Consider the following 24,692-nt stretch of genomic DNA (forward strand, 5'->3'; position numbering starts at 1 on the left):
AAGACTTCTTCTTGGATGAGGTCAGTTGAATGAAGTCCCACTCAAGCAGGGATGGGTAACCTACAGACCTCTTGTTAAACTATGATTGCTGAGCCCCTCTACATTCTTCAGCTGCTCATCTGGAAAAGCTTAGGGCGGTTCCTAAATGCACCAGCTGATGCAGCCTGAGATCTCTCTGACACTCCTTAGAGGCAAATGGATGTTATAGAAAATTGCCAGGTGCAAGTGAGGACCAATAGGAAGCACATGGTGAGGCCAACCTATACTGATTGGTGAGCATAGGCTCACCTTTTGGCTTATGTGTAACCTCGTTTTTGAAATTGCATTATTGAGGAGTGTTTAGACACTGGAGTCAGTTTACGCTAGGGCTAATCCCAACATTCCCAACCAGTTAGTGTCAGGGGCCAGACTAACAACCCTTCACTAAAGCTGGCCATACACCTTACCAAACTAACGGATCTCTCCTCCATATGCCCATGTTGAAGGATAAACCTTAACATTTTCGGCCAGATATAGATCAGAGAAGCCCGTTGGAGGGCCCCATACATTGCCTAATAAGCTGCTGACAATTTTTTTTTTGCCAAGTCAAAAAAAATTTCTGCAAGAAAAAAACACCCATTGACTTTAATGCATTTGGAGTTGTGCATGTAAAAAATGTGCCACCTATTGACTTCAATTTGCAAATTTATTTGACGTTTTTGCAACTTTTTCAGCAGTTTCCCGGATTTTTTGGTGAAGCAAAGCAGATTCACTCATCACTACACACACATATATATATTTAAAAATGAGACAAATATGTCCATGTAGAATGCCTTATATATTAATTATAGATCATTTTTGTTCACAAATCATCCTGACAATGTCAATCCTGGCCCATGCATTGGGTCAAAACAGCCTATCTCTTGCTGATATATGGTAAGAAAGGGGTTTAAAAAAAGCACATTAGCCCAATTTGGCCCATCACTTGGATATTCCAATGTTTGGTCAACTTTAGTCTGGGATAAAGGCCCTAATCAGCACATATGAATTAAAGTGGTCGAGCATTAGACTTTTCAGCTTAAAGGTTTTCCAGTCGCTAATGCACAGAGGGTAAACTGGTTTAAACTAGTCATACACTGAAGGATCCTTGGATGTCTAGGTCACCACATGTCACCTAAAGTACATCAATTGTTTTTCAAGATGTTAAATCATATAGCTTTCATGCCGGCCCTTTCATAACCATTGGGTTGTTTGACCTCGGTGTCCATAGAAGAAGCTATATAACATAGCTACTTGGATTGTCACCTACATCTAAAGCTATAAAGTGCAAAATGTGTATGGCTGCATATGAATGGTTAAATATAATCAGAAAGTGAATCTAGTATGGTGTATAACTGCTGATATGAAAATGAGACAGCCTTGATAATAGAGTTAAGTCTCTGGCTCATTAAAGCCTGATTCAAGTGCCAACTCCATGTGACCTTGGGCAATGCATGGACCTCCTTGTGCCTCAGAAACAAAAACTGAGGCAGCAACTCTCTGTGCCAGAAATATTCTCTGTACAACGCTGTGTACAATTAGTAGTACAAATTTAGTATCCCCCTTGGGCAATCAGGAGGGAGAGTGCAGCTGCATGATGAGTTTCCAAGTCAGAGAATAGAGATGTCGCGAACTGTTCGCCGGCGAACTTGTTCGCGCGAACATCGGGTGTTCGCGCTCGCCGGAAGTTCGCGAACGTCGCGCGACGTTCGCCATTTTGGGTTCGCCATTGTTGGCGCTTTTTTTTGCCCTCTCACCCCAGACCAGCAGGTACATGGCAGCCAATCAGGAAGCTCTCCCCTGGACCACTCCCCTTCCCTATAAAAACCGAAGCCCTGCAGCGTTTTTTCACTCTGCCTGTGTGTGCTGAAGAGATAGTGTAGGGAGAGAGCTGCTGCCTGTTAGTGATTTCAGGGACAGTTGAAAGTTTGCTGGCTAGTAATCGTTTTGATACTGCTCTGTTATTGGAGGGACAGAAGTCTGCAGGGGTTTGAGGGACATTTTAGCTTAGGTAGCTTTGCTGGCTAGTAATCTACCTTCTACTGCAGTGCTCTGTATGTAGCTGCAGTGGGCAGCTGTCCTGCTTCTGATCTCATCTGCTGACTGCTGCAATAACAGTAGTCCTTGTAAGGACTGCTTTTATTTATTTTTTTGTTGTTTTACTACTACTACTACTACTACTACTATAAGAGCCCAGTGCTATTAGTCTAGCAGTGTTGGGGAGTGGGACTGGTGTGCTAATCTGCTGCTCCTAGTAGTTCAGCAGCACCAACTTTAATTTTTTTTTTTTAATATTCATTTTTTTTTATTTTACTTTTTTTTATTTTACTACCGCTGTAGTAGTGTATAAGTTGACCTTTTAGGCATTATTTGCCCTGTAGGCATTATTTGCACACTGTTTTCTTCAACCCGCCATCGAGCTGTGTGACCTTGTTCCCATTCTGTCTAAATATCCATAATATTACTGTCTCCAGAAAAAACACCGGAGTCACTTTTTTCAAGCAGCATTCATATATTTTACGTAATCCGTATCCACCGCTGTAGTAGTGTATACGTTGGCCTTGTAGGCATTATTTGCACACTGTTTTCTTCAACCCGCCATCGAGCTGTGTGACCTTGTTCCCATTCTGTCTAAATATCCATAATATTACCGTCTCCAGAAAAAACACCGGAGTCACTTTTTTCAAGCAGCCATAATATATTTTACGTAATCCGTATCCACCGCTGTAGTAGTGTATACGTTGACCTTGTAGGCATTGTTTGCCCAGTTTTTTTGGCCACAGCCACTGAAGCACAGAGGCCAGAAAAAATATGCCATATAAATGCTGAAAATAGTCATTTTTTGCCATACGTTGACTCAACGTATATGGCAAAAAATGACTATTTTCAGCATTTATGTGGCATATTTTTTCTGGCAACTGTGCTTCAGTGGCTGCAACCAAAAAAACTGGGCAAACAATGTCTACAAGGTCAACGTATGGCGAAAAATTACTATTTTCAGCATTTATATGGCATATTTTTTTCTGGCAACTGTGCTTCAGTGGCTGCGTCCAAAAAAACTGGGCAAACAATGTCTACAAGGTCAACGTATGGCGAAAAATGACTATTTTCAGCATTTATATGGCATATTTTTTCTGGCAACTGTGCTTCAGTGGCTGCGTCCAAAAAAACTGGGCAAACAATGCCTACAAGGTCAACGTATGGCAGTTGTTTAAAGAGAACAGTAGATTACTAGCCAGCAAAGCTACCTAAGCTAAAATGTCCCTCAAATCCCTGCAGACTTCTGTCCCTCCAATACAGAGCAGTATCAAGCAGATTACTAGCCAGCAAACTTACTATCATCTGTCCCTGAAATCACTAACAGCTCTCCCCCTACACTATCTCTTCCAAGCACACACAGGCAGATTTTTCAGATACATTTTTGCCCTTGATCCCCCTCTGGCATGCCACTGTCCAGGTCGTTGCACCCTTTAAACAACTTTAAAATCATTTTTCTGGCCAGAAATGTCTTTTCTAGATGTTAAAGTTCGCCTTCCCATTGAAGTCTATGGGGTTCGCGAACCGTTCGCGAACCGCTCGCATTTTTGCGCAAGTTCGCGAATATGTTTGCGAACTTTTTTTCCGACGTTCGCTACATCCCTATCAGAGAACCATACAAAAGCTGCATCTGTATAAGGCACGGTATAAGGACTCTAGCTTGTTGGGGGTGATGGAGTACCTTGTTTTATTTTGACACCATCAGCCGGCCCTGAGCGAAACATTTATGCCCGAACCCCTTCACAGTCAAAAAGAGCAACTACAGGACCAATGATTGATGGACCAGCTTAAAAACAGACTAATAAGAGCCTCTGGATTCCCAACCTGCATCTCTGTTCAGCCAAACCACCACTATACCTGATTGTTCATCAACATCTGTAGGAGATACCTAAATGTACTGAAAAAGCCCAGAACAATTAGGGTAGAGACAACATGACAAGGGACCTGGGTGACCTTTAGTCTGATCCCACCAACTGCTTTTGTAGACTGACAGTGCGGCTGAAGCCATTGAGAAAAGAGAAAATAATTATTGTTCATTTAACTTAAATGTAAAGGAGGTGGGGACTGAATGATCTCCCTTCTTTTACCACTGCTGCTGACCAGTAGAACTCTATGACCTTCTCTCAGCTGGGCCCTTGCAAGGTGTTGGAGGAAAGGTTTGATGCTTTCAAGTGCACACATGTATACAATATGCAGAAAGAAATAAACACTGATGGTTCTTAATCAGAAAGCTGTTTTATTTACCCACAATAACTGGATTTAGCTGCTTCCTGGGTACAATAGCGATGAGGCAATTTGAGTGAGTAGTAGTACAGAATTAATAAGAAATTTCTTAAAGAATCAGACCACCGATGGTCCCAGGAGATTGGACAAGTGTGAAGAAGTAGCTTCACCAATAAAGAGACACCTCAGTGTAATGGATCCACCTCCAGTGAAAGCCTCTCTAGGAAAACCCATGGGAGGGTCCCACACACAGGCCAATAAGCTGCCAACTAGGTCTGTTGGCAGTTTTTATCGGCCTTTGGCCACTTTAAGGCCACAGTGACATTTTATGGATTTGAATCCGTCATCATAGGATTAATTTGGTTTAACCTTTATTTAAAAAAATAAATTATGTATTCTTGTTTAAGTGTTTGCCGGGACCCATTAGTGTTTCTTTTATATTTATGCAGAAGAGATTCATACCGCCCAACATTTGGAAAAAAGGGGCAAAAGGTTCTGCTGTGCGTAGCGATGCGAAAATCTTTTGGCCACACCCATGTTTGGCCACAACTATAAATGCCATGTCCATTTTACAAAATTTGGCAGGTTTTGGAAACTTGAAGACATTTCTGGGAGTTTTAGGGTCATGTTTTTATGTGTTATTACAGTTTGCTAATGAAGGTGAATTGCCCTATAGGCTAGGGACAGACGATGGTGGATCCCAGGCCAGAATCCACTGCCCCGCTGTTCTTTTGCTCCTGCTCTGCCTGCAGCCAGAAGCATTGTTTCTACTCAGGTGAAGGCAGACACGACGGATTTTGGAGCTGAAATGCAACATTTTGCATTTCTACACACCTTTCAAAAGGCAAGGGTTGCAACAGAGCAGTGGATTCTCCACCTGGGAAGAGGCTCCATTGGTATACATGGTCTGGCCCTAGCCTAAAGGTGGCCATATACGGGCCCATAAAAGCTGCCGACAGACCGAGTCGGCAGCTTATTCTCGATCGGATGGGACAAAAAATCCCGTCGGATTGCGGCCGCATCTGTTCGTTGATGCGTTCCCGTGATCTGACCGCCCGTTCCCATTCGTTAGGATTCAATCTTTGAGGAAATGTGTAGACACGACGCTGTTGATTGTAAATCAGATGTTAAAATAAAGACTGCTATTTTTTTTACCCGTGATTTTGAAGCGAGCGATTCTTAAAAAAGTCCCGGAATGCGCTGCTATAACGATTGGTGTAGGGGTGGCACATGTCATTAATCTGCCACTGGTGGTAGAATCATAAAAGGTCAATTATGAATGCACTTTATGACGTGCCATTGAGTGAGCTCCGACTCCGAGTGTTCGTCAGTTGCAGCCTTACGTGTTTCGTATCTTTAAGACACTTAATCCTAGGCTGTCGTAGGCATCTCAGCCTGTCTGAAAGATACGAAACGCGTAAGGCTGTATCCCTATGTACCTAAATAAACTACCTACCATTTTACAAGTCTGTCTGGAAGATTGAACTTTGGAAGTACCTGCTCTTTTATGATGTGGTTATCCGCTCCCCCAGATGAAGGTTCAACTGGATCTCTTCTTGAATTTCGTGAGTTTTTACATTTTGAGACCTGAGAACTTTATTATACCTGCTATCAGCTTGTGTTTATTATATACTTTGTTCATCAGTTGTGTTGCACCCAGTTTATCGGGCTTTTGATTACAACCATATAAACTAGTCAATGGGCCCGACACATACCATGGCAGGGGCACTAGTATTACCCTGTATTGCAGGCATGTGGCAAACACAGCTTTGTGGAGTTTAGGATTTAGGATCCGGCAGAGCGCTGCTAGTACAGGACAATCATTTGTTCCATTGTAATGAGAGCTAAATGTTGGCATGAGCCAAGCTCTCCCAGGCCTGCCCTCCTAACGGTCTTCACGCACAGGCTCATTTATTGCAACGGTCAAAAAAGAAAAAAAAAGGCAAAGTGTGGAGTAAAAGGACTGCACATCCCAGCAGGCAGGAGGGGTTAACAAACTGCCTGCAGGAAATTTCTCACATCCTGAGTCCCTGTGCTGTAACTGTATATCATGGCTCTTTCCCTCTCAGGCAGCTGATGAAAGCTCTCTCTCTCAGTCAGGAGAAGATGTCAGAGAGTCTCGGAGCAGAGCAACGGGGTTGGCTGCCATTGCTCCTACTTATCCTGCTGCTTTGCCTCAGCTGGGGGTTTATTCCTGCCCAAGCTCAAGGTAAGTCCTTACTTGTCCTGCTTTTGTGTCTGTATGAATGTTCTGACTCAGGAGTTCCATTCCAGTGTCCTGGGCAAGAGTTCAGGAGTCTGGTAACTTTGCACTTCTGTTACACTGAGTCCAGACAGCTCCTATTGTCCTATCCCCGTCCTGCTCTCCTTATGCTCAGATACACTAACTGCATGTGCTGGGGGAGAGTCGGGAGGGTGGCAGGGGCAGCAAAGCTGCTGGGAGTTGCAGGGAATCCCAGGCTGCCACTTGTAAGCCTTTAAGCCCAGTTACATGAAGTATATGATATGGACAGAGGGGCTGGAGGGACACAGACACAAGCTGAGTTCCCTGTCACACTCGAACCCACTGAGAAGCTCAATTCAAACTTTTATTGCCACTTACAGACATATGGCGCTGCTCTTAAAGGGGCAGTTACACCAAAAATAAATGGATTTTGTATGTAAAAGTAGACACACTGCTACCCTGCCCTTGTTAATGTTGTTTTCTCTAATATCACATACATATACTGTATATTTAGATAGATTATACAATATTAGAATTAATAATTATTATTACATAATAGCTACATAGATAAAAGACAAATAGATAAAAGATAGATAAAAGATAGATAAATAGATAGATAGATAGATAGATAGATAGATAGATAGATAGATAGATAGATGATAGATAGATAGATAGATAGATAGATAGATAGATAGATAGATAGATAGATAGATAGATAGATAGATGATAGATAGATAGATGATAGATAGATTGATGGATTAATGGATAGATAGATAGATAGATAGATAGATAGATAGATAGATAGATAGATGATAGATGATAGATAGATAGATAGATAGATAGATAGATAGATAGGTGTAAGAAAGGATAGAGAATGGGTGGTTCTAGGGCCACTATACAGCAGATAACATAAGAGAAAACTGTGGATTCAGTAGTTAATTGTGGATAACGTGAGGCCAAATGGCATTCATGCCTCTTTACCCACCTACAGGCTGATAGACTTTCTTGTAGGAAATAAGCTGCTGCTGCCAAGACAGTATTGCAAATGAGTCTGATTTAATTAACAAAATAAACTCCTTTTGCTGCTTCATTTGCTGTGAGAGAGACTGGAGGGTGTCAGGGAGAGAGGTGCTGCCAGTAGCCGCAGGGACGCCCAGGTTGTTAATTGTGAGCTCAGCTGCTCCAGTAACTAAGTTTAATCAGCAGTGATACAATCAAATTCTGACACAGACTGACCGGCTCCTCTGGGCTGCACCGAGCTCCCTCTGACTGACCCAAACCTACAGTTACAGTACTTACAACTACCGCATCCACTCTTAAAGGGACAGTGTCTTAAAAAAGTTATCATTGGAAATCAGATCTGTAGATGTTTTTAAAGGTTGTTCACTTTTGAGTTAACTTTTAGTATGATGTATAGACTAGTCGTGTGCGGGTCGAGAAACCCTAACCTGCCCCCTCCCAATCTGCACCTGGTTCTGCCTGCCGACTTCATGAAAGGGGCGCAAGTCTATAAATTTAGGGTCTGGGAGCCGGCAGTGACAGATTTTGTGCAGGAGCCGACCTGAACCTGCCCGACCCACACATCACTAGCAGAGATGGATATTCTGAGACAATTTGCAATTGGTTTTCATTTTTTATTATTTGTGGTTTTTGAGTCATTTAGCAGCTCTCCAGTTTGCAATTTCAAGAATCTGGTTGCTAGAACCCAAATTACCCTAGAAACCATGCACTGATTTGTAAAAGACTTTAATATAAACAGGAGAGGGACTGAATAGAAGGAGGAGTAATACAAAGTAACAATAACAATATATTTGTAGCCTTTAGATGGGGTCAGTGACCCCCATTTGAAAGCTGGAAAGAGTCAGAAGAAGAAGGAAAATAATTTAAAAACTATAAAAAATAACTAATGAAGACCAATTTAAAAGTTTCTTAGAACTGGCCATTCTTTGACATACTGAAAGTTAACTGAATATCAAGTGCCCCTTTAAAGCAAGTCAAAGAGGGTAATTGCCCCAGACCCCAGATAGATGTGACCCCTTAGGAAGAAACAGTCATTGATAAAAGTCCAAATGATGTTGGTGTTGGTGTTCTATTTAGTAACATTCAAATAGTAGAGCCTTAGTCGAATGATTTCTAGTGGACCAAACAAACGTTCTTTCTAGTGATTAGTGATGGGCGAAACGCGAATTTTGATGCTGCGTCAAAATATTTTTGACGCCAGTGACAATTCCGACCCACCGACAGTTTCTGACGCCTATTAAAGTCAATGAGCGCCTCGAATTGTCGCAGGCATTGAAATTGTGATTCCGGCGTCAAATATATTTTGACTCAGCAAATTTTCACTGCAATTTCACAAATTCATTCGCCGGCGGCGAAACGCTGAAATGTGTCGCGAATTTGCACCTGCCGGATAAATTGCCCATCAATACTAGCATTTCCCATGAAATTCGTGAAACGGTTGAAAAATTTGTGAAATGCCGATATTTACGCAGGCGACAATTCGCCAGTGTCAAAATGGGCGCCGGCGTCGAAGTTGATGCCGACGCCCATTAAAGTCAATCGGCGTCAAAAAACGTTTACAAATTTTTGCGGTACATTTGCAAATGTATTCGCCCCTGCCGAAATGTGGAAATTTGCACCGAATTCGCGCCTGGCGAATAAATTCGCCCCCTCACTAGTTCTTTCGCATCGACCTGGACAAAATAGGTCCCTTATTTATCGGCACCAGGTATGTTCAAGGTGGGGCCCTCCAACTGTTATTAAATGGCAACTCCCAGCATCCCACGCCAGCCAAAGTCAACAAACGCATTTAACACCCCTGATTTACACAGCACTGTGGCCCCTTAACTTTCCTTAAGGTTAAGGCCACACAAGGAGATTCAGGGAGATTTTGTCGCCTGGCGACTAATCGCCTCATCTTTTGAGCGACTATCTCCCCGAACTGCATCGGCGTTTTTCCCCATAGGTGACAATGCAAAGTCGCCTGCGCTAATGCACACGCGGCAATGCGTTTTCAATAGTCGCCCAAAGTTGCCTTACTGAGGCAACGCATCGCCGCGTGTGCATTAGCGCAGGCGACTTTGCATTGTAGCCTATGGGGAAAAACGCAGATGCAGTTCGGGGAGATAGTCGCTCAAAAGACGAGGAGATTAGTCGCCAGGCGACAAAATCTCCTCGAATCTCCTCGTGTGGACTAGCCCTTACTGACCAGGACCTCAAACTGTAGCCTGCAAATTTTGTTCAAAGCCTTCTATCTCACATCCATTTGTTGTAAAGAAATCATCTCTGGTGCATTGGTTCAAAGAATGTTATCCCACGTGAGTAATAAATCAGCCTGGAGTTGGTGATAAATTGCTGGTACAGGGCTGTGTGCTGGGGAAGACCATTCATCACTTCTGCCGTCGAGCTGCGATTGCCTAAAGATGTCAGTACAGTAACAATAGTAAATAATCTGGAATTTAACAGAAAAAGGCAAAAAAAAAGTTTCTTTGCATTATCTCTTGATTTACTGCTTTACACAAAAAAGTTTCTGCTGTTTCCACCAATGATGTTGAAGGATGAAGTTCAGCAACAGCTGACAGGCTGCAGAATGGGCATAGCTAGAGTTAAAAAAAAAGATTAAATGCATTAAAGGGGTGGTTCACCTTTAAGTCACCTTTTAGCTGTATCTTCTGACTCTTTCCAACTTTCAAATGAGGGTCACTGACCCCATCTAAAAAATAAATGCTCTGTAAGGCTACAAATGTATTGTTATTGCTACTTTTTATTCCTCATCTTTCTGTCCAGGTCTCGCCTATTCATATTCCAGTCTTTTATTCAAATCAATGCATGGTTGCTAGGATAATTGGTTGCTATGGTAATTTGGCCCTAGCAACCAGATTGCTGAAATTGGAGAGCTGCTGAGTAAAAAAGCTAAATTACTCAAAAACCACAAATAATAAAAAATAATAGCAAATTGTCTCAGAATATAACTCTGTACTTCATACTAAAAGCTAAGCCAAAGGGGAACAACCCCTTTAAAGGGGGCTTTTAATATAAAGTAGATGGTGATATTTTGGGACAATTTGCAACTGGTCGTGTTTTTTTAAATAATTTAGCTTTTTGCTGAGTAGCAATCTAGTTTCTAGGGTCTGATTAACCAGGTAGTGATTTGAATTAGAAAGTTGAAGACTAGTGATGGGCGAATACGTCCCATTTCGCTTTGCCTCGAATTTCGCAGATTTCCAGTGGAATTCGCTAAACTGCCAAAAAATTCACGAAACGGCAATTTTCGCTAGCGTCACCACGAATTCGTGCCTGGCGAATAAATTCGACCATCACTATGTAAGATAAACAGAAGAAGGTGTTAAACCTACTATAATATAAACCCTCGAAACAAATGAATGTACTAATGTACTTTTCTGAGCACATTTACAATTTAACATTTAACATTATTTTATTTTCTAGTCTTCAAGATATTCGCAGATTTGACACTGGTAATGAATTTGAGACAACTGTGCAACCTGCTGATCAGCCACACAAGGCTGAAAATTTACTTACTGAGCAGAGGAAAGTCTTACGATGTTGTTCTACTTAAGAGAATTAAGTTAGTAAGTAGAGATGAGTCGTCTGATGTTACTCTGGTCAGCTCTATGCAGATCAACATTACAAGACGTTTCCTCTCACTTCTAACTTAATTTTCTGCCAACTGAAGTTGCTAAATCACTCTGACCAGCAGATGGCGCTATTTCTATACATTCATTATAGGAAAGTGTAAAAACTGTCAAAGTAAATGGCAAAAGTGCGCAGAAGAACACTTATACGTGAAATAGTAGTAACAGTTAACAAGCAATAATACAAGTGAAGCCTCACAGAGCCACGAGTTTCTTACCTGCCGGGGTTAATGACAACCAGATATCAGCAAACCTGGAAAGAAGTAGAGGAAAAATTATTCAAAAACCTATAAGAAATGAAAAAAAATAAATAAAGACCAACTGAATTTTTTTTATAATATACCAACAGTTAATTTAAAGGAAAACTTCCCCTTTAATAGCCCTCCATTCCCTGCCTTGAAACAAACCCTGATTTTGGGTGATGTTTTGGAAAGGTTTTTATTCTTTAGTAACAGTGAGTTGTTTACTGGTATAATAAAGGGATCCCTTGCTTAATTATATGATTCAAGGAGTTTACCAGGACCCAGAATTCTTAATCAAACCATTGTTTCCTAGGGATTGTGGGTGCTGGAGATCATCTCATGATTCTGAAGTTCCCGGTGATTTATTGTTTATTTTATTTATCCTCCCTGTAATCACTTCCCCTTTATGCTTCTGCCGGGAGTCATAGAAGGATAATTGCCTGAGGTTTATGTCTGGAATCAGATGCCTCCAACTGTGCCGAGGCTGCTGAATGGATAAGAGGAGGGCAAATAAAATTCTAGGGTAAGATCATTTAGAAAATCAGGGACACTTGTAATAAATTCAGGTTACAGGGCTGCACCGACTACTACTGTAATTAATGGCAGTTAAATCAAATGCAATCAATGCAGCCTTTATTGGAGGATATTCATGCAATACGATGTACTTACCGTAGGAGAAAACACCTTCCAGCACACAATCAGATCCCTGTGTCTCACCAGTCGTGAATTCAATTGCATGCCTTGCGGGTCAGAGACGGAATAGTTTTACTTGCAGCCATGTGTCACATCGGTGGCCAAATGCCAGTAATAATATTAGATATCAGCTTTCAAAAAAAGGTATGCCGATTGCTGATTGGTTGCTATGGGTTGCTGATTGGTTGCAATGGGTTAGTGATTGGTTGCTATGGGTTACTGATTGGTTGCTATGAGTAGCTGGTAGGGATGTCGCGGACTGTTCGCCGGCGAACTTGTTCGCGCGAACATCGGCTGTTCGCGTCCGCCGCAAGTTCGCGAACGTCGCGCGACGTTCGCCAATAGGCGTTCGCGTCAAAATCGTTCGACCATTCGACCATTCGATCGCTAAAATCGAAGGATTTTCGTTCGAATCGAACGATCGAAGCCATTGGATTGAATGAAATCATTCGATCGAATGGCTTCGATCGTTCGATTCGAACGAAAATCGTTCGATCGAACGATTAAAATCCTTCGATCGTTCGAATCGAACGATTTTCGGATGTTCGAAGTTTGCGAACTGTTCGTGAACTGTTCGCATTTTTTGCCGGTGTTCGCGAACGGCGTTCGCGAACACATTATCGGCGGTTCGCTACATCCCTAGTAGCTGGACCAGCTGCAAACTTTTATGAAAAGCCCAATGTATATTCTCTGTATAAAATGAATAGTGATGGGCAAATCTGTCCCGCTTCGCCGAGAAATTCGCAAAACATCGAAAAAATTTCTAAATGCATTTAGGTCAATAGGGGTCAATTTTTTTTACACAAGCACGTTTTTCTCTCTCCAAATACATTAAAGTCAATGGATGTTTTTTCTTATGGCGACTTTTTTTCCAAATGGATTAGTCAATGGGTATTTTTTTCTAATGGCGACTTTTTTGTCCAAATGCATTAGGGTAGGGGCACACTGGGCGATTCAGGGAGATTTAGTTGCCTGGCGACTAATCGCCTCGTCTTTGCGGCGTCCAATCTCCCCGAACGCCTTCCCTCTGTCTTGTGCGGGCTATAATGGAAGTCGCCTGCGGCATGGCACACACGTCGCTTTGTATTCCAAAGTCGCCCAAATTTTCCTCGTGAGGCATCTTCTGCCCTCTCACCATCTCCCCTCTTTGGAGTCGGGCACTTAATGAATACACATGCTGCTGCGTGTATCCGTCACGACACGACTGTCGGATGACGACACAACGTGCAGCATTCGCATCCGACAGTCATGTTGTGTCGGATACATGCAGCAACAACGTCCGACATTACTATTACTTACCTTAGGTTCGGTGCATCCGACGTGACACCTGCGTTTCATCTCATCGCGTCAGAACGGAAGCCAACGCACTCAGGGGCGATCCTGGCCCCTCCGCTGCCTGAGGCTGCAGCAGTTGCTGCCTCCCTCCCCTCCCCCATTCGCTTACCTTTTTGCAGATAGGGCCAGTACGCTAGCACAGAAAGCCTAACTGCGCTCTTTGCGCTAGAAGAGCCGAAAACCAGAAATTCAGCTATTAAAGTACCAGGAGTGGCATTTTTGCCGTACCTAGTGGGGTGTTGCCATCTGAGGCGACAGCCTCAACTCGCCTCATTGGCGAAGCGCCCCTGATCGCACTTAAAATCGCCAGTGGAGTTCTACCCATAGAATGTCTAATTAGCCTTCATTTGCTTCTTTATTTTTTAACCGTTTTTGAATTATTTGCCTTTTTCTTCTGACTTTTTCAAGCTTTGAAATGGGGGCCACTGACCCCATCTACAAACAAATCCTCTGTTAGGCTACACATTTATTGTTGCTGCTACTTTTTATTACTCATCTTTCTATTCAGGCCTCTCCTATTCATATTCCAGTCTCTTGTTCAAATCAGTGCATGGTTGCTAGGGTAAATTGGACTCTAGCAACCAGATTGCTGAAATTGCAAACTGGAGAATGAAAAGCTAAATAACTCAAAAACCGCAAATAATAAAAAATTAAAACCAATTGCAAATTGTCTCAGAATATCCCTCTCTGCATCATACAAGTTAATTTAAAGGTCAACATCCCCTTTAAAATATAATATTCCCAAAACGACATTTGTCTTTCATACTCCAGGTTTACTTGACTCTGTGTTCGTGAATAACCCCCCTGTAATTTTGCTCTTGGGGTGAAAAACTGGAAATAAAGGTAGAATAGTGATTTTCGGGAAAATGGTTCAATTCAGCCGATAAATCTAAATAATCATAATACCTAGCCTAATCAATTGCTGCAGTATTATGCCTTGATTAAATCATAAAACAAGCTGAACTGCCTTCAGCCCATACGAATGAGGATTTATTAGCGATGCAGCTGCTGTATATGTAGCAGCTATTTATCATATAAACACACTCATGGTAATCTGTATAGAAACTGCTAAATTGTGCTTATTATTCATGATACTATCACTATTGGAAAACAACGAGCAAGCTGGATTTATTCCTATCATACCTTAGCGGCACCGAAGAACTTGTTGTTGAACTATAACTCCCTGAATTCTTCTCAAGTCCATGCGGATAGGTTAAACGGGTGGTTTAGTATGTTATAGAATGAGCAATGCTAAACAACTTTTTTTTAGTTGGTCTTCTTTTTTATTAGTTTTTTTAATTGCCTTTTTCTTCTGACTAGTTATGGGCAAATTTCTTCCGTTCTTCCAATTTTGACGCCGGAGTTAAAGTCAATGGGCGTTTGAATAGTGTTGACGTGCGGCGATTTTGATCTGAAAAATTTTTAACACCAGCGAATTTTCGGGGAAGTTTCACGAATTAATTCGCCGATGGCGAAACATGGAAATTTGCTGCGAATTCACGCCAGGCGAATTTGTTCGCCCATCACTACTTTCAAATGGGGGTCACTGATCCCATATAAAAACAAATGCTCTGTAAGGCTACACATTTATGCTACTTTTTATTACTCATTTTTCCATTCCGCCCCTTTTCTATTCATATTCCAGTCCCTTGTTCAAATCAATACATGGTTGCTGGGGTAAATTGGGGCCTAGCAACCAGATTGCTGGAATTAAAAACCAGAGAACTGTTGAATAAAAAGCTAGATAACTCAAAAAACACAAATAATAATAAAAAGAAAATGAACTCATCTCAGGAGCCTTTTATGGAGGGCTTTAGAGACTCATTAATACAACATAAAGTCAAATTACAATTATTCATATAACAAATAAACAGTGCGAATCAGCTGTGCTGGTGGGGGGCAGTATGTTATCATTTGCCATGACCAATAAAATGTATTTGTGTTCTGCAACCTTTGCCGATTCCCCCCTTGAATGCATTGTGCGTGTAATGTGCCTGCAAATAAAGTCATTAATCACAATTAATTGTGCGGCTCTCTAGAGAAGTATTTATTATGTTTAGAGCTGCTACAAGCTCAGCGTGTGCAGCGTTTGGCCCATATGTTGCTAAGAGGGGGCACAATTCCAAAAGAAAGCTTAAATCTACCATTAAGCCCTTAATGTTTAGTTTTCTGTCACTTGAGCTTGTTTTGAGTCCGTTTGTCATGTTTGTGTGTTACTGTTCCTGCTCGACTGAGTCCCAGTGATGCACAGAAATCTAACTTCTTTTATAGAATCTTTGGAATGGATTCTACAGTTATACTCACTAGGTTAGTTCTTTGTTAGCATGTTAAATCAGTACTTTAACCCATGTATGTATTTTATGAATGTAGCCGTTCCCAGTGACCTCAGACTATGGGGGTCAGTGTCTTATTGGGGTGACCGTGGGTCCACTCTCTAAACTATATTTTTTTCTTTATTCATTTACTTCTTTATTCACTTAATAACTTCTCCTCACATATTTTTAGGGATGCACCGAATCCAAGCTTTTTCAGCAGGTTTCAGATTCGGCCGAATCCTTCTGCAGAACCAAATCCGGATCCTAAATTGCATATGCAAATTAGGGGTGGGAGGAAAATCATGTGACTTTTTGTCACAAAACAAGGAAGTAAAAAATGTTTTCCCCTTCACACCCCTAATTTGCATATACAAATTAGGATTCTGATTTGGTTGCGTATTCGGCCGAATCTTTTGCAAAGTATTTGGGGGTTTGGTCGAATCCTATATAGTGAATCCCTACATATTATCATACAGGTATGGGACAGGTCAGCTGTCAATCAAATATTGTCTGCCCCTCCTCTATGCCTTAGGCAATTACTTTCACTTTCCATTCAGCACTTCCTACATGTCACTGCTCTCCCCACATTCCCCCAGTTCTCTTCACCATTTAATTGTGTAGCCAGGACATGGGGATGGACATCAGGTCCCCCATTCTGGTGCACAAACAAGATTCTGAGATGATACAAGGCTTGTCTTAATAACAGTGTCCACAAAATGGCTGCTGTCTGCTTGTTATAATTATGAATTCCCAGACTGAAGGAAACAAGATTCAAATAATGTATAGTGTAATTAAACGTCATTTTCGATTTTGAATAATTTTTTGGGGTGACAGCTCCCCTTTAAGTACTCAAATTGCTGCTTACCTGCTGAATTGCTGTTTTAGTCTATGGAAGACGTCCTGTGATCAATTTGGATCGATCCTATTCACCCGACTTTCAAAAATTCAATTCTTTTAATAAATTTCGATTGGTCGAATTTCGAGTTCATGGGAGTTTTAAATAACTCAAAACTCGACCCTTGATAAATCTGCACCTTAGGATTTTAGCGTACGATCGAACGATTTTACCTCGATGTGTGAAGACTTAGAAAATGGTTGTAGAAGGTCCCCATAGGCTAACATAGCACTTCGGCAGGTTTAATTTGGCGAAGTATTGAAGTCGAAGTTTTTTTAAAGAGACAGTAGTTTCGATTATCGAATGGTCGAATATTCAAACGATTTTTACTTCAAATCGAAGTTGAAGTAAATTCGAAGTCGTAGTATCCTATTCGATGGTCGAAGTATCCAAAAAATTACATAGAATTTCGAATTTACTTCGAAAATTCCCTCGAATTCACTTCGACCCTTGATAAATCTGCCCCTTAGTGTTCCGGTGTCCAAGTCCAAGGCCTTTTGGTAAGTAGAATATGAACACAATTATATTGATTCTTTTTCAGTAATCCTAAAACCATTGTTATAATTGGTTGAGAGCATGTTGCTAAATACTAATTAGTTCTGCAGCATTGAGATTTTGTATGTGTTTAGCTGGGTGATGGAGATTCCTTCTATTTAAAGGGGTGGGTCACCTTTAAGTTAACTTTTAGTTAGTTATAGAATAGCTAATTCTAAGCAACTTTTTAATTGGTCTTCGTTTTACAGATTTTTGAATTATTCTTTTTCCAGCTATCAAATAAGGGGGGTCACTGACCCCATCTAAAAAGAAACAGTCGGTATCATTATTGATAGTTTTAATTGCTCATATTTATATTTAGACCCTCTCCTATTCATATTCCAGGCAATGCATAGTTGCTAGGGTTTTTTGGTCCCTAGCAACCAGATTGCTGAAATTGCAGACTGGGCAGCTGCTGAATAAAAAGCTAAATAACCACAAATATTAAAAAGTGAAAACCAATGGCAAATTGTCTCAGAATATCAATCTCTACATCATACTAAATTTAATTTAAAGGTAAACAACCCCCTTTAAGGCATATACAGTATGCCACATATGAAATATATAAAAGAAGGATACACTTTTTATCTACTGGTATAACTGACTTTAAAGGGTCAGGTTGCTTTTAGGGTTAATTCTATAAAAAAAAATGCTTCCAATAATAAACTTCAGCCATATTCCTCCAGCAGTCTTTCAGTCGTCATAAAGCGCTATCACAACTCAGCCTATTTTCGTGCCTTTCTATGTCATTTGTCTGGATAATTTGAGTGGCCGGCTGGTCTGCATTACCATTGCTTTGCTAAACTGGGAGTTTCTGCCTTCGTTCTGCACTGAAACCATGATCTAATACAGAAACAAGTGAATATTTCATGGCCTGTTAAGTCCATTGGATTGAAGTATAAAACATTGGATATGGAGCTGGCAAAACTGACGTTGAGACAGTAAATTCCATAGATTCGGAGCTGGAAAGAAAGAAGCAGTTAGACCTTTTTTTTTAATGAAATGGTTTCCTAGTGTAAGTTGTCACTTAGTACAGAAAGAATAAATGGAATATTGAATGACCTGAATTTAGGAGCCTGCCATGCAGGAATAAATAGTTAATGGCAGCTTGGGACACTATAATATTTTCTGCTTATTATATCCACCAAAAGGCAATCATTTTTCTGCTATTGGACGGCTGTAATGAGATTGCTTTGCCCTTGGAAAGTGGTAGAATGTGGGTATTTTCAACAATTTCCTGGGGGGGGGGGAGAAAGAAAAAAAAAATTGTATCAGGTTCTATTTGTGGAACACAAGTCAGTTGTTAGCCCCGTGGGGGACGAGTCCTCTGGGAAGGCCAAGTAAAACACGGGAAGATTAAAGCCTCCTGAACATCTGTGCTTGACCTCCCACTGTGTCTGTCTCGCTGAACATCCCACTTGATTTCCATGCAACTGACACCAGAACTGGAGGTGATTTTCAAGGGTTGCAATCACATTTGATTTTTTAAATGGCCAACATATCCTTATATTTCTCATTCAAATTGAGCTGATCAGCAAACATTATTTTCCTGCAACTGCTATGCCTATAGGGATCCCTTACCTTACCTCCGACTTTTCTGCTGGTAGCGTTGCCACCTGTTCGGTTTATTTGGATAAAAAAGAGTCCATGGTAGACCGTAATTTGGAGCTTTCGGGATAATGGGTTTCTGAATACATGTAATTATATATTGTAATAATTAAATATTAGAAAAAGGTAAATGGTTTTACATAAAAAAAAGTCCCAGAACAGTGGGTGGAATTAAAGGAATTCTCTAATGGGAACATCAGCTGCAATTTACAGTATGTTTTAATTGCTTGTTTATTTTGCAATGAAGACTGCCTCATTACTACTTTTTCCCAGATCCAGGGATGGGTTGCTGATGAATGAGCAGAATGATCCATGGGTTATACTCAGGAGTCACACACACCCCTACATGCCATATATCATGCCTCTCAGTCAAGGCCAGGACCTTTCTCTTCTTTGATAAAATCTAAACTTTGACCTTTCCTGTCTGGAAATGAACTGGTTTCCTAATAGATAGGCACAAACTGGTAAATCCAATATACATAGATAGATGGACATAAACTGGTAAATCCATTATACATAGATAGATGGACATAAACTGGTAAATCCAATATACATACCGTAGATAGATGGACATAAACTGGTAAATCCAATATACATAGATAGATGGACATAAACTGGTAAATCTAATATGCATAGATACATGGACACAAACTGGTAAATCCAATATACATAAATAGATAGATGGGCACAAACTTGTAAATCCAATATACATAGATAGATGGGCACAAACTGGTAAATCCTGTCCAAAAGCCTTCTAACAATGCCAGTGCTGTTTATGAACCTACTGAGCTTATAACTACTGAGCTCCAGTCGACTCATTTCAGTTCAGTGAATCAAGGATAAATCAGGTCAGCCCCTGGCCTTATCAATGCATTACATGTACAGTACCACAGTATGTGGTGCATTAGAAGTAATAGGAGATTCTAAGACCTTGGCTCTTTCTAACTACATCTTCTGAGCTGGAGTAAAAGGGCCATTGTTAACAAGCAAAAGAAATGTCTATTGACTTTGAGGCCCAATGGGAAAGGCTCCCAGTGCCCTAACAAAGGCCAGTCAAAAGGTGGCCATAGACGTTACAATTACGATCATTGAGGCCCATTGGGAAAGGCTCCCAGTGCCTAACAAAGGTCAGTCTACAGGTGGCCATAGATGTTACAATTACGATCATTGAGGCCCATTGGGAAAGGCTCCCAGTGCCCTAACAAAGGCCAGTCTAAAGGTGGCCATAACAATTACAATCTTTCCTGGAAAAGATCTTTCCACCTGTATCTGACTGTTCAGACCCGGGAGGTGCCCTTCAAAGGCGCCCAATCAAAATTTTCCGGTCAGCCTGGTCGACGAGCGGATCGATATCCAAGTCTCCCACCATTCACGCACCGAATATCATAAGAGAATTTGTTTCATACAATATTAGCGGTGCGTCTATGGTCACCTTAAGGCCCTATGGATTTAGAGAGATTGCAAAAAGACAAAAACATTCATTAGAGAAATCAATCATAGATTCCCCCACCAGCCAAAAATATGGAACTGCAAAGCGTTGAGGATGAAATTTCTGGAGAGACACAGTTGTTTGTTGTTGCAATCAGATTCTCTATTACATAAGAATGATACAGCCACGGATAATACGGCAGATCATATATGGATGGATTAAACAATTGGGTAATTTAGGATAAACTCTTATAAAAGCATTGACTTCTGCATTTTGCTCCTCAATGAAAGAAGTGCAGATGGATTCCATTGCACTTCTAACAAAATAAAATAAATCTCTGTGCCATAAAACTGACTTGAGGAGCCACTCTTAACAGCAGAAAGAAAGAAATAAGGCACAATGGAGGGGGAGCCGTCTGGCTGGTATATTCCAGGCATGTGTTTACTCCATGCAGTCATAAGTCTTCCCTGTACAAAAGCCTCCATTGTGCCGAGCTTCAGTGAAACAAGGGATGTGTTCCAAGGCATGCGGAATTTTGATGATCACATTGGCTGTGGGGGGTTCCCTGCGAAGATGACTTCTCCTCTGCCTCTTGCTGTGTTTTCCTTTGGAACATGCCACCAGTTTATTCAGCTGCCGTGTTACTGACCTTACTTGCCTTCATCATCATTTGCAAAGAGCTCCATAAATCTGCATCTTGCTTTGGCCTTGAGATCTGCATGAGAATTCAAAAGGAGATTTGGCTTTGAGCAGAGAAGAACAATTTGGACAGTTTGGATTTTTTTTTTAAATAAAGACTGTCGCACTTAGGAAGGAGATTTATTAGCAGTTAAATTGAATTTGATGTTTCATTACCGGAGAAAAACACAGGGAAAAAAAACTTGATTTTTATCTGTTAGCATCGGTGCTATAACTGCTCTATTTAATTTCAATCTATGTAATAGCCATGCTTACAAATATTTGCAGTTGTTTATCAAAGGTCGAGTTGTTTTTTCCTCTAAAATTCGAGTTTTCAAGGGCATTTTTCAGTCAAACCTCGAATTAAATTCGGGTTAAAAAAACACTGGAAAAAGTCGAGGAAGTCCCGAGTGTAGTGGCACGAAACGCGTTCGTTTTTGCACACCCACTATCGTATGTATGTCACTTAGTATGTCCTAATAAAGCGGCATTGATATTAAAGGAGAACTAAAGCTTAACTAAAGAAGTAGGTAGAAATGTTGTACATTATGTTTTGGGCTTCTGTACCAGCCAAAGGCAACCACAGCCCTTTAGCAGTAAAGATCTGTGTCTCCAAAGATGCCCCAGTAGCTCCCCATCTTCTTTTCTACTGATTCACTGCACATGCTCTGTGCTGCTGTCACTTACTGAGCTTAGGGACCCACTCACAATATACAGTACACATAGAATAGAAATGTCACAATATAAGGCTGATTAGTAATTAATACAGATAATTGCTACATGGCAGCACAGAAAAAAGTGCAATTGGCATCAGAATTTAATAATCAGCCCTGTAGCATTGCTTATATTACAGTCCAACCTCATTTTGTGCTGGATAATTAGTGACGAGCCCAGCTGCTCAGAGCCCACTGAGCATGTGAGTGTTACAGACACTTTCCAAGATGGTGACCCCCTGTGACAAGTTTGAAGTCCTGGATCATTGCTGCTATAGACAAGCTGAAACTTTAGGCTCGTGCAATAAGTTCAGTATATAAAATATGGCATTTTTGGCTATATTCATTTTTAGGGTTTAGTTCTCCTTTAACACCTTTAATTTGCCCCTAGCCCCCTACATTCCCCCTTACAAAGCAAATATATGTTGGATACAGGTCCGTTATCCGGAAACCCATTATCCAGAAAGATACATATTATGGGATGGCTGTCTCCATAGACTCAATTTTATCCAAATAATCCACATTTTCAAAAATGATTTCCTTTTTCTCTGTAATAATAAAACAGTAGCTTTTATTTGATTCAAACTGAGATATAATTAATCCTTATTGGAGGCAAAATAATCATATTGGCCTATTGGGTTTAATTAATGCTTAAGTGATTTTTTAGTAAACTTAAAGGGGTTGTTCACCTTTGAATTAACTTTTAGCATGATGTAGAGGGCGACATTCTAAGATAATTTGCAACTGGTTCTCATGCTTTATTATTAGTGTTTTTTAAGTTATTTAGCTTTTTATTCCGCAGCTCACCAGTTTGCTGTTTCGGCAACCTGGTTGGTAGAGGCCAACTTACCCTAGTAATTACAGTTTGCATTGATTTGAATAAGAGACTGGAATATGGGCCTAAATAGAAAGATGAGTAATAAAAAGTAGCAATAACAATCAATGTGTAGCCACTAGCCTTACAGAGCTCTTGTTTTTAGAAGGGGTCAATAAAGGGGTCAGTTGAAAGCTGGAAAGAGTCAGCAAATAATTTAAAGAACTCTTGAAAAAATAAAAAATGAAGACCAATTTAAAAGTTGCTTAGAACTGGCCATTCTATAACATACTAAAAGTTAACTCAAAGGTGAGCCACCCCTTTAAGGTATGGAGATCCAAATTACAGAAGACCCCTTATGTGGAAAACCCCAGGTCCCATGCATTTGGGATAACAGGTCCTACACCTGTATTTTCTACACTATTGTATTTGGCACATCCCTCATTTATGGTTCAATCCGAGTAATGGGCGAATAAATTCGCTCGGAACAAATTCACCGCAAATTTCCATGTTTCAATGCCGGCGAATAAATTCATGAAACTCCTGCGAAAATTTGCTGGCGTCTAAAAATTTTGGACGCAGATCCAAAAAGTCGCTTGCGTCAAAATCTCCGCACCGCATCACTAACCGGATGCCCATTGACTTTAACGAGTCGTCAAAATTGACGCGGGCATCAATTTTCGAGTTCTGCTAATTTTTGGTGAATTATTCGCAGTTTCGCATATTTCTCAGGAAATTCACAAATTTTTTGGCAAAGCGAAAGGGGAGAAATTCGTCCATCACTACAATCCCCCCTAAATCGGGGGACTCGCATGACCACTCTTCTGTAACCCTATTCTCTTTCCATATTGTTTCCGGGCAGAACACGGGCCATTGACAAGTAAATGTTTCCATGCATTGATGATAAAAAAAATCCTGCTATACGTTTCTGCTTGTGATGTTTTAGGAAGAAGGAAGTCATTTTCCTTGGCTTGTTTCCTATGGCTATCTCCAGACCAGGAATGAGTGCCAAGACAAATGTATTTCCCCAGACCTACTAAATAAAATGTGCAATGTTTTTTATCCGTGTAAGGGTGAAGCCACACAGACAACTTGGTATTATTTCAGAAGCAGAGCCAGCATGGTGCGGTTTAAATACAGTTATTCTTAGAGAAAATAATTATAAAACAAGAACTTCTCTACAGACGGAAATATTCTGAAATCCCTATAAAAAAAAACCTGGTGAAAGTGGTCAAATAATAATTCTACATTCTACAAATGGAGCCAGTTTTGTTTTGACATAATTCCCAGTGCTTATCTAGTTCATTACAAACAGGGCACTCGCTCAGAATATGTTTTAATCCTTAATATTCAACGCATTTCAACTCCCCAAAGAGATTGGGGTCTTCTTCAGAAGGACAGCCAAAATGCCCAGGCTATGTCCCAGACGAAGACTTAATTCTGTTTCTGTGATCAGTATATCAATGTATGTAGTTATGACTTTTCCAATAAAAGATATTTTACAACAAGAGGGCCCTGTTTGTACTGATTTCTAGCAGGTGGACCCCCGTGTTGGTTAAATGTCAGTCTGACTGTAGTCAGCTGAACATTTAGGGGCCCATTTACTTAGCTTGAGTGAAGGAATAGAGGAAAAAAAACTTCGAATTTCGAATGTTTTTTTTGGCTACTTCGACCATCGAATGGGCTACTTCTACTATGACTTCGACTTCGAATCGAACGATTCGAAGTAAAAATTGTTCGACTATTCGACCATTCGATAGTCGAAGTACTGTCTCTTTAAAAAAAAACTTTGACCCCCTAGTTCGCCACCTAAAAGCTACCGAAGTCAATGTTAGCCTATGGGGAAGGTCCCCATAGGCTTAGCTATCTTTTTTTGGTCGAACTAAAATCGTTCGATCGATGGATTAAAATCCTTCGAAATGAACGATCAAACGATCAAACGATTTTTCATTAGATCGTTCGATCGAACGAATAGCGATAAATCCTTCGACTTCGATATTCGAAGTCAAAGGATTTAACTTCGACAGTCGAATATCGAGGGTTAATTAACCCTCGATATTCGACCTTAAGTAAATTTGCCCTTTAGTGATGTTGCTCTGCTTAGAAAATTAAGTTACTGAGCAAAGAAGAGTCACCTGACATTTTATCTGGTCAGTTCTAATTACAAGACTTTCCTTTTCTCAGTAACTTAAAGGGATACTGTCATGGGAAAACATGTTATTTTCAAAATGCATCAGTTAATAGTGCTGGTTCAGCAGAATTCTGCACTGAAATCCATTTTT

The 24,692-nt window shown here is 40.7% G+C and overlaps 1 protein-coding gene across 1 annotated transcript in view; it reads left to right on the top strand.

The window, feature by feature from the left end:
* Positions 1-6,160: 6,160 nt before the first annotated feature.
* The window catches only part of adam12.L (ADAM metallopeptidase domain 12 L homeolog), a 342,539-nt gene continuing 324,007 nt past the window's right edge, over positions 6,161-24,692 (top strand). The window contains exon 1 of the mRNA XM_018225176.2: positions 6,161-6,487. Coding sequence (XP_018080665.1) covers positions 6,355-6,487 — 133 coding nt within the window. The 5' untranslated portion in view covers positions 6,161-6,354. The remainder of the gene's footprint in view (positions 6,488-24,692) is intronic.

Source organism: Xenopus laevis, chromosome 7L (assembly GCF_017654675.1).
Source record: "Xenopus laevis strain J_2021 chromosome 7L, Xenopus_laevis_v10.1, whole genome shotgun sequence".
NCBI classification, from domain to species: Eukaryota; Metazoa; Chordata; class Amphibia; order Anura; family Pipidae; genus Xenopus; species Xenopus laevis.